The 11,864-nt window shown below is 37.3% G+C and overlaps 1 protein-coding gene across 1 annotated transcript in view; it reads left to right on the top strand.

Moving 5' to 3' along the window:
- Window positions 1-4,114: 4,114 nt before the first annotated feature.
- Window positions 4,115-11,864, top strand: part of LOC107723930 (regulating synaptic membrane exocytosis protein 4-like) — a 40,691-nt gene continuing 32,941 nt past the window's right edge. Inside the window, exon 1 of the mRNA XM_016532661.1 lies at window positions 4,115-4,613. Within this exon, the coding sequence (XP_016388147.1) occupies window positions 4,517-4,613 (97 nt within the window). The 5' untranslated portion in view covers window positions 4,115-4,516. The remainder of the gene's footprint in view (window positions 4,614-11,864) is intronic.

Raw genomic sequence — 11,864 nt, 5'->3', positions numbered from 1 at the left:
CACACTGCATGACTTCACAATAGGAAGAATCGCCGACAGCTCTGTCTGGTGCAGGGTTGCCAGGTTTTCGCTACAAAACCCGCCCAATTACTACTCAAAACTAGCCTGAAAATAGCCCAATTGCTTTCGAGGGGGTCCCCCAGTAAAAATCGCGTTTGGGGGTAAAATACAAATTTTTTTGGCGGGGTTCTCCTGGTACAATTCACATTCCAGGGACTAAATATCACTTATTGGGGTAGCTTCAACCTGCTGACATAAAAACCAACCGGTGGCAATCGCGGATTTGGCAACACTGGTCCGCAAACTATGTTTCATATAACTCCTCCCCGAACTTCCCGCTGCCCTGTATCTTGGTCTCTCATTGGCTGTAGGTCATGTGTTTTTCAGTCAGGCATTTGTCGGCGATTTCGCAAAACCTGTCGGCGAGTGAAAAATCGGGCTAAAATCGTGCAGTGTGAACTCGGCATTACGGATTCATCAGACTGATTCAAACGGTAACTCCTGAGGTCGTGAATCTTTCAAAGTGATTCATTCAAATAGCCGGTTCATAAGAGTCACTTGTTAGTGAATCAAAGTCGAATCAATCCAGCAAATAGCTCCGCAAAATGATTCACTCACTGTTTTGAAGCGCTTGAAACGTTGTGTACACCTGCTGACGTGCAAATGCAACGAAAACACCGCGAAAACTTCTACAAGACAGTTACAAATGTTTTCATTAAATAGCGAGACTGAAGGTCTAATAATCTAAAATATCAATAAATAGGCTACAATTAATGTAATCTTTACAATATGTAGACTTTTTAAATCTGAAATCACGCAAAAAAGAAACAAACGGTTTGGTAAAATCACGTGACTCACTACGAAGTGAATCTTGATTCAAAACTAAAGATTCATAAAGATTTCGAAGCTTCGAGCAGCCGTTGGAACGTTCTTCACTAGTAAAAGTTCAATCTTGGGATTTTTTAAAGAATCTATATAAAAAACGTTCAATTTACGTTTACGATCTTTCAAGGTACCGTTTTTTTGTGTATTATTGTGTATTATTTGGAATAGCCTCATTTAACTTAGTTATGTAGTCTAAATTAAAATCAAATGATGAAAAGGGCTACACTTGAAGGGTTTGATGAACTACTGATATGCCATATAATAGTCATATAATAGTGCAAGTGGGTTTCTGGTCATCACAGAAAAACATTACAATGATCTTACCCTCTTTTGGAATATTTACAGCATGATAATGGGTTTCTGCCATGGGTTTGAACAGAAGGGGTGTCAACTGTTGCAAGTACATGTTGTTTGGAAGGGAGAGAAAAATCCTGCCCTAATTTGACTGTCTTTCCTCCTCCTGTATGTTCTCTCTTTCACACACACAAACTTGTGTTCACTTTTTACTCTCAGCATCTGTCAGGTTTCATTGGTGTCTGGCACTTAAGATGCCATCACCGTGAGACGGCCCCTTCCCCAGGGTCCCGCTGGTAGATGGAACAACATGGTAAAAGGTCAGTGAAGCAGTGAACAAGAACCAGAACAACTGCCATTGGCTAATTCAGTGATCAAGACAACTCTAATACACACACACTTTAAATAGACACTTTTATTGTTTTACTGTTATATATCCTATAACCTACCCAATCACAATTCACATCCTAACAGAAAACTTGCATTTTTACACACACACACACACACACACACACACACACACACACACACACATACACACACACACAATTCATAATAACCCATACAATAAAAAAAAATTTCAGTGTGCGGTGATGGTATCAAAGGGAATTACCATGGTACTCGAAGGCAATGTTACAATTATACTGTTTATTAATATTTTTAATTCAATTTTATTTTTATATTTTCAGTTTTCATATTAATTGTAAAGTTTTAGTAATTTATTATATGCTTTTGTAATGTTAAATTTTTATATTGATTTTAGCTATTTGTATTTCAGTTTTAGTCCTTTTAACTTACATCTTACAGCCAATACAACATATCAAATTTGTCTTTTAATATTTATAATTGATTTTATGTTAACTTTATTTTAATAAACGAAAACAATTCTTGTTTTAATTTTAGCTAACAATAAAAACAATGCTCCAAGGTACTTCCAAGAATACTGTGGTACCTGTTAAAAGCTAATGGCAATATCATGTTGCTTTTTAATACTTTTTTTGTAGTGACTGAATGATTACCAGTGATTTCCCCTTATAAAACAGTACTGTGATGATATGTACCATGATGGTATCAGATGATAATACTCTGGTATTTGAATATACTGTACCATGGTACTTGCAAAATACATATCAGTTATCACATAGCAACTTGGCAACAAACACATATCAATGTGCATTACTCAAATTGTCTGAAAATGTAAAAATCTAGTTAATCCTTCAAAAACTTGCATACAACCAAAGTGAGGGTTAGCATACAATCCGATGAACTCTGGTAAACCTGCTAAGGTTAAACCATATACAAAGACTAAATCTATACAAAAATTGACAGGATGCACTTTGAGAGAGCGAGCGAGATTGTCAGCATCGTTATGAGGCGTTCATAACTATGAGTGATGTTCCTGCGTTTGTTATTTGCAGTAGAGTTGTGATTGTTCATTGAGGTGGCACAGGTGACATTTTCAGACCTCTCAGACACACACACACACACACACACACACACACACACAGAGACACAGACAGACACACTCTCAGCCTCTTCTGCCAGACACACAGAAGACAAAATGTGTCTTTAACAGAAGATGACTGTTCTCAGCTAGCAGTGTCATTCTTTTATTCTGCTTCTTAAAGAAGTATTGTGGGTTAAATACAGCTGAAGCCCACAGGTGCTGTCAATGGCTGCGTTTAAATTGCCAATCATCAGAGAATATTCACTAAAAAATGTTTTACTGTCATTTTGTTGCTATTTACTTGTACTTTAATTCACAACATACAATGTCCGAATCAAAGGCAATAGTCCTGTTTGTTGATGCTGTTTCTATTTTTACATTTTCAGTTTTCATTTTAATTTCAGTTTGATTTATTTTTATGCACTTTTATCATATTTATTAGTTTTTCTTATTTTTATTTGCCTTTAATTTATTTTATATCAGTTTAGTACTTCAAGTTATTTTCAGTTAATTGTCAAGACTTTTTATTTACATTTTTCATGTAATATTTTTATTTTACTTTATTTCAGCTTTATTTCAGCTAGGAAAACAATGTTCATAGTTTTAGTTAACAATAGCAACACTCTACAAATTATTATTATTAATCTATTTTTGCATTAAAAAATTAGACAAAAAAAATTTGAAATGTAAAAAATAATAATATTCTATTTCTAAGCTTTTCGGAATGTCTTGCCTTATTTCTATTGCATTACTATATCAGTAATTTAATTATTTATTTATTATTTACTTACAAACTGGTGGACAAGTTAAAATGTATTATTCTTATTATTAAAATGAAATGCATTTACAGGAAGCATTCACTAAAATAAATGATTACTATTTAATCTATAAAATGTGAGATTACTTTTCTTCATGGTTGAATTAAATGAATTAATATGAATATTCAGAACATTATTGATTTGATAGGTCTTAATATATAGCCTACTGTTGCAGTTTATGTTTGTGATTTACTGTTAAAACAATCAGGTTTGATTGGAAAGAGAGAGGCAGAAACATACTGCAATCAAACCTTGTCTGAAATCTATCAGCTTCCCAATGTTTCAAGATTCCCACTTCACCGTGTTAGCGGAGAGAGAGCGAGACGGTCGATGTCTGTGAAGGATGAAAGATATTCACAGCTATTGTGCCTGTAGACAGTGGCCACGCCCACATCCTGACATCCGGCATGTGATTGGCCAATATCCTGAATCCCAGCAACAGCTCTCGGGTGTCTCCTCCCACTTTTTGTCTCCACAAAGAGCTCAGCGCTGAATGAAGTGAATCAGCCTCAGACTGCTAGAATAGTAAGAACCTTTTCACCCTGTCTCTCTCTCTCTCTCTCCGTCTGTCTGTCTCTACAATCCCATCTCTCCTTCTCTCTCTCCATTTCTCCTCTTCTCTCTCTCACACAGACACACAGACAAACGGCAGTATACACTATCCGTCCATCCACTGCACAGCCCGGTGAGGGATCAGCTAGACAGGGAAAAGCAACAGATCATGTTCTCTGAAGCAGATCCAGCACAGCTCTGAGACATCAGCCTCTGAGATGAGACTCCATCCATCCTAATCCTCTGTCCTCAAGATCTGGACAGAAACAAATCAAAATAAGGACTTTAGAGACACCAAAAACTCTGGACATCACATCTGGACAGGATTCTTGAAGCCAAACCAGGTCCACAGGGACCTACGAGGGTGCTTTGCCGTTTGTTTTTCTATCTTGTACGGGGCTGGCGAAGGGGCCGGTGAAAGTTAGCCAAGACGCCGCGTGCCGTGCTCCGCGTGAAGAATGCCCAGGCACGCCTGCCCAAGCCGGTGGACACGGCGCCGGCACCTACACCGGGCCTTTACATGGAGCGCTCGCAGAGTCGCATCAGCTTGTCCGCGTCCTTTGAGGCCCTGGCCATCTACTTCCCCTGCATGAACTCCTTCGATGAGGACGATGGCGGTGAGTGAACGTATATGTGTGTCCAAGGATGTGGGTTTGCGGACAATCTGTGACACCTGGAAGTTAGAGTAGAAAAAAGGCTTAGGGTTGAGATTATGAGGTTTGAGATGTGGCTTTGTGGGTCAAGATCTGGGCTGGAAGGTTATGGGTTCGAATCCCTCAAGGCATATGTGAGTTTTCACCAATGTGTCCTCAAATGGATAGTTCGAAAACATAACAATGGCATTTTCAGATGAATTTGTGCAATGTGATTTGTACAGAAACATAGAAGCTGTGTCTCATTTCATATATGGCTGCGCCCTCCAGAGGTTGCATGTCGGCCACATACAAAGATCAAGGATGTGTCATTCAACTGTTATTTCTTGTGAGGCCTAAATTATTGTAATTTCTTTCTTACTTTGCAATTTAATGGTTACTTTTCCGAAATGTTGCAGCCTTAATGACATATAAGTGCACATATGTGCGACCTGCAGAGGGCGCAGGCTTTGAAAAGAGATGCAGCAACAGTTTTTAGGAAAAAAAGTAAGCATGAATGTCAATCCCTAAACATAACCATCAGTGGGGTGTAGGCAGGTCTTATGAAAACATACAAATTAGCCACCAATTTGTCAAAATGGAAAATAGTTACGAATTGCCATGAGATTCAATAGTTGACCCAAAAATGCAAATGCCGTCATCATTTCCTCACCCTCGTGTCATTTCAAACCTGTATGACTTAAAATATGCTATTTTTTAAGAATGTTGCAACTCTTTTTCTTTACAAAATCAAAGCCAATAGGGTCCAAAGCAACATTGGACTCATTGACTTTCATTGTGTTGACAAATGACAGTTCCTTTGTGTGAAGAAAGAAAGTCATACAGGTTTGAAATGACACGAAGTTGAGTAAATGATGACGGAATTTGCCATTTTAGATGAACTATCTCTTTAAGCAAGACACTCCAGGTTACTCCAGGGAACATGCAAGTTTGCTTTCATTCAGATATGACAGATATTAATGGTTATCCTGTGGGGGTTTGGGACTCATTTGGATCATTATTGCAGCAATTATTTGGTGCAAAATTGATGCTCAGTTCTTTTCCTAGTCTTGGGGTTTTTGCAAGCCCCCAAACTCTTGGTGCCACGTGCATGGTTTGGATGTAAAGGCCATGTCATACTGTTCATTTTGATATGCAATAAAGAAAATGGTGCGTTTGCTCACTTGAAATCCGTATCTGCAATCTGAAATAGTAAAACAATTGATCTTTATGATGAATACGTGCACACAAAATGCTTCCTTCAGCCGGCATTCTAATCAGCCAGGCGTTTTTATTAATGAAGGCATTTAATCACAGCGTTGACACTCAAATGCTAATATAGCTGTGATTTTCTCCAGGTACGGCTGTGGCTCATTTCAAACAGCGTCTGATTGCAGGTTAATGTCTGTCTCAAATCCATCAGCAGACATCCTGGCGTTAATTTAGCGCTCATTAGAAATATTCCGACTGCTCGGTGCGCTACTTGCTGAGTGTTTTTGAGCTGCAATTCTGCATAATTTCCCAAGTGCTTTTAGTCTAGGCATGCTATAAATCTCTCTCTCTCTGTCCCTGTGTGCTCTCTTCCTTTCTTGATCGCCCTCGTTTCCTTTTTTTCCCGTCCACTCACCCAAAAAACCTTTTACACAGCCTCGTCTATCCGAGACATCCACACACCCACCCACGCTCACACACACTCTCTCTCTACCCTTGGCCTGATTACAGACTTCTCTGCAGGAGAGAGACTAGTATTGAGAGGAAAAGATTGTGCCTAGCTGGTGATCATCTTCGTTAAACGTGTGCATCACACACAAACGATAGAGCACACTTAGAGCACTTTCTGGTTTAGCTTAAAGTAACATGCACTGCTCCTCATATGCACTGCTCTTGAATTTATAGCGTACACTATTGGTTTTTAGACTTATAGGCCTACCCAATAGCTGGGTTTGTCCCTTTTTAACCCAGCGATGGGTTATATTTAACCCAGCATTTTTTAGAGTGTAGCGTGTCTCCGACATAGTGATAAACCTTGTTGCCTTTTCTAGTGCAGCTCAACCAGGTCTCGTCCCATTCGTCAATATTTGTGATATCACAATTCCCCGAAATTTTGCGTTGTAGTCCAAACGAGTCGTTCGCTGTAGTTTTTGAAAAGTGATTTCTGTTAAATAAAATATCTCCTTTTGAAGTGGACTTTGAGCTTTGTAACTTTGCAGATCTTTTTTATGCTCAAACAGCAACATTACAGACTAACTAAAGTTGAAAAAGTGAAAAAGCATAATAGGACCCCTTTAACTAATCAGCTCACCGCATCTTCTTTTTATGCTGATACATACTTGCATAAATCAACTTAATCAATGCAAATCGCACTAATGAATATGCTAATTACTGGAACACAAATGAACACATTGCAAGTGCTTTAGTTTAACACCTATTGCTGACTGTCAGATGACTGCAAATGCATTGATGATTTAATAGCAAATAAGACTCAAAACAGTAATACATTGTGCAAATTACAGTTTGCTTTGGGTTTTGATATTTGGCATAATATTTGGGATGGTTTGCAGCCATTTAAACCTGTTGTTTATGAACATGTAGATGGAGAAAAAGGTTTTCTACAAAAGAAGCGGAAAATGCTGAACAAATGCAGTAATAAATGAACTCGCCAGTGATTTCGTAATAACACCCATTACTCACTGCTCAAACCCCGGGACATTTCTGACCACAAATATAGAAGAGAAATTATCTTGTGGAAAAAAAATGAACTCCTGCATGATATTAATGCTTTTCGGACGGATCCATTAATCAGAAGAATGAGGGGAGTTAATGATGTCTTTGTCAGTCTATTTCAGAAGAGAAGTGCTGAATGTGAAGGTCCTTTGGTTGTGTTATATGCACATCTCAAGTCACCTGCAACTGATCTGCTATTTTATTAGAAATGCATGGGTGATATTGCAATACATAAACATTATGTTTTCCCAAAAGGCTCATACTGAAACAGATGTATGAAACTGAAGCTATCAGAGAGGCGACTGCAGCAGTCTGCGGGCTAATAGATCTGTTAAATAATGAGTCATTAATGACTACAATTCACTTTCTAACAAGACAGCTGTGTTCTCATCTTTGTTCAAACATGATCTGTCCAGACTAACACATGTCCTAACCAGGCACAACACAACACAGATATTAAAAACAAAAAGTGGATCCCATTGCAAGAAACAAAAATAATCCACGTCCAGGCACTCACATAGCAGGGGGGAAAAAAAATGTACGTTATTTTAAAATATATATTTTGCCTGCTATGTGAGTGCCTGGACGTGGATTATTTTTGTTTCTTGCAATGGGATCCACTTTTTGTTTCCTCTCTGGAGCATAGTCTCGCTCGTGAGTACCTGATGCGCCCCTGGTCAAGACTTTTTTCTTTAATTACAACACAGATATTATTTGATCTTACTGAAAGCGAAAATGTGATATGAAATGTATTGTTATTATTTTTTATTATTTATAAATATATTTATTTTATTTAGTTAATAATTTTTTTAATAAATTAAATATTACATTTTCTATTAAATCTCTCTAAGCTTTCTTGTATTTAAATTGTTGAATTTTGTAGTATTCTATCTTATTGCAATTCTCTTCAATGTTAAAGGGATAGTTCACCCAAAAATGAAAATTCTGTCATTAATTACTCACCCTCATGCTGTTCCAAACCCGTAAGACCTCCGTTCATCTTCGGAACACAAATTAAGATGTTTTTGATGGAATCTGAGAGCTGTCTGACCCTCCCATAGACAGCAAGTGTCCTTACACGATCAAGGTCCCAATGTTTTTAAATTCCTTGTTTTATTGTTGTGATTATTATTATTATTATTTTTTTTCTTTTCTTTTATGTAAAGCACTTTGAATTACCATTGTGTATGAAATGTGCTATACAAATAAACTTGCCTTGCCTTGCCTTGCCTAATCTTTTTGATTAGTGTCCTCTCAAACTTTAACAAAGTTAAATCGAAGTTTCCCTGTTCAGACTGCTTTCACCCGTAGCTTTTGCCTTCATTCTGTTAAGATTTAATCTAACAGCCACACAAGGGGGTTCAACACCTATATAACACGTTCGCTCCCCAGCCACGATGACACAAAGGGCCCGAAGCCTTTGCGACACACATCAGACCCAACGTTGCCTCCCACCGCTTGTCTTGGCGCATTCAGACTTCATCTTTCATATCCTGTTTGCTGTTAGCGCTGTTTGATGCAATGGTTTTGTGTCAGCTGCGCCACGCAGATACGTTGTTTTCGTTCAAATCAAAGCGTAAACGACGTAAACAACGTATCCGCGTGGCACAGCTGACACAAAACAGCATACGCAATTTACGTTCAGCGGATACTCTCCAAAATGGCGCTAGGGTTATTTTACCAATGTCCTTGCTACATTTCTGGACCTTGATCGTGTAAGGACCCCTACTATCTATGGGAGGGTCAGACAGCTCTCAGAGTCCATCAAAAATATCTTAATTTGTGTTCCAAAGATGAACCGCATCAGATCCAACGTTGCCTCCCACCGCTTGTCTTGGCGCATTCAGACTTCATCTTTCATATCCTGTTTGCTGTTAGCGCTGTTTGATGCAATGTGTACTAAGAATCCCAAAGCACAACATGTCTCGGCTCCCCCCTCCACCGGCGCAGGAACAAATCTCTGCCGAAGAAAAGCGAACGCTCTGAAGTCTCGAGGCTTATTAACCCTCCTACACTGACAGGTCCTGCATTGATGCTGCTGCTCAAAATAACTCACAAACAAACACACACACGGCATCAGTGAGATGTCATTTGGCGGCAGGCGCACATTCTGTGTTGCATAAGAGCGTAGTGAATCAAGGACAGAGGAAAAGTTAGAAGGAGGTCAGGATGATTGATACTCGTAGCATCTGTCTCCACAGTGCGTCTGTGCGAGTGCATGTGTGTCTGTGTGCATGAGATTTAATGCTGACACTGATTATCAGCATGTGTTTATGGCTTCAGTTTTAAAAAGCTGCTGAAGGATGATGCGTGATTATATTTATATTTTAATATCAGGGTCAGAAAAAAACTGTTCTGAAGAATCTTTGTGTCACCTTTCACACGTTCCCCTTTTATATAAAAATACATTGTACTTAATTTGTAGGCTAGTAAAATTTTGGGATATATTGGGAATCAACATAGTGATATATAAAATATAAAATCACAAAATGACAATCTTTTACTTAGAAATGTAAAAAAAAAAAAAAAAAAACAGAAAACACAGATTGCTTTTAACACAGCTGACACAAAACAGCATACGCAATTTACGTTCAGCGGATACTCTCCAAAATGGCGCTAGGGTTATTTTACCAATGTCCTTGCTACATTTCTGGACCTTGATCGTGTAAGGACCCCTACTATCTATGGGAGGGTCAGACAGCTCTCAGAGTCCATCAAAAATATCTTAATTTGTGTTCCAAAGATGAACGGAGGTCTTACGGGTTTGAAACAACATGAGGGTGAGTAATTAATGACAAAATTTTCATTTTTGGGAGAACTATCCCTTTAATAAAATAATAGACCACTATTAAATGCAGTTCAATACAAGGCACATAGGTGGCGCTTTTGAGTCAAAAAGTGACAAATGGTTACCCTACAGTTTCTGGACTTCATGTTGTCATTTCGCAGACTTTCCGCTTTCATTGAGGTCAGAAAAACTTGCTGGAAACTTGTTGCATCCCATCTGGTTAGGAAATGGTGTTAAACTTCGCTCAACTTTAAGAAATGATGTAGAAAATCTGCATAAGCAAAAAAAGATTTTTAGCTATATTTTTTAATGCACCGAAAAGTTAAATCTAAGTTAACTGGTTTTATACAAGTCAAATCAATCTAAATACATTCATTTATACCAACATATTCAATTTTATGGGTTAAATCAGTCAGGAATAGCTATTAAATCCAACAATTGCAGGTTATCACGTTTTACAGTGAAGGAAACACAAAATAAAGACACATTTTCGGGGGTTTTCCAAGTTAAAATACAAATACGAATGATGTGTGATCACAGAAATAATTGAGAAACGACTTGATCCAGCACGTTTATTTTGCATCTAATTCAGCTTCTTTTACTTAGAAATGTAAAAAAAAAAAAAAAAAACAGAAAACACAGATTGCTTTTAATCTGCCATGCCATGCAATTAATACAATTAAAATGTTTAATCAAATGACAGCCCTGATTTAATTGAATTTCTTGTTTAAAGAACAAAATATGGCTCATTCGGGAAATCTCTACAAGAGCATCAACTTTAGAAACAAAGACAAAATCAGTGATAAATTGACTATATGAATTTGATTCAGATCTTTTGTTATAAAACTAAATTAAAATTAGCTAAAAAAAAATTGAATGACAGAACAAATGTTACATGTGTGGGCATTTTGGAAATGACAGAAATTACAAATTCACAACAAATACTCAAGCAACTCAAAAACTTTTTGAAGTGTTATTTCAAGCAAAGCGTTGCCAAATCTGTGCCTTAAATTTGATATACTTCTTTTATTTCACATTAAATTAGTTTTAAAATAGAAAACAAAACATATTATCAAAAAAATAAATAAAAAATAAACAGGCAAAAATAGGAATAATAATAAAAAAAATATATAAAATAAATGCACACTTTTGCACTATGCATTTTAAGCCAAAACATTTACTAAAAATTACACAGCTTGTTACTAGCATTCCAATTATTTTCTGACAAATTTCCAAAAGACTTGCATTGAACCGTGAAAATCGCAGAGACTTGTGATAGAGCTGTTTTTTTTTTCATTCACGCAGTAAGCAACAACCTATAGCTAAGCACTACAAACCACCCTGAACACCTTAGCATCAGGGTTAGTTTGGCAAGATTAAGAACCATTCAAGATTCTTCAGAAAATGTTCTTCTTTCTTATTTTCCAAAACTTTTATTTTTATTTTTATTTTTTTGCAAATATGTCATCAGACTCAACCGGGACTCATCCAAATAGGTCTGGGCCCGTATTTATCAAGCCTCTGAGAATTACTCTCAAGAACGCTGCTAAGAATTGACTTAAGTATAAAAACATTCTTGGCTCAAAGCTGCGCTTAAAGGTTAGTTATCAAGCATCTCAGTCGTAATTTAAGCTAAGTGTAGGACTAAATCTTAAGTGTCAGTCTTAGAGATGATTCACCACACTTTGCTGTGCCACAAACGGGATTTTGAATGACGAAATACG

Source organism: Sinocyclocheilus rhinocerous, unplaced genomic scaffold, assembly GCF_001515625.1.
Source record: "Sinocyclocheilus rhinocerous isolate Xijiao unplaced genomic scaffold, SAMN03320098_v1.1 scaffold875, whole genome shotgun sequence".
In the NCBI taxonomy this organism is placed as follows: domain Eukaryota; kingdom Metazoa; phylum Chordata; class Actinopteri; order Cypriniformes; family Cyprinidae; genus Sinocyclocheilus; species Sinocyclocheilus rhinocerous.
This window is presented reverse-complemented; position numbering and strand designations above follow the sequence as displayed.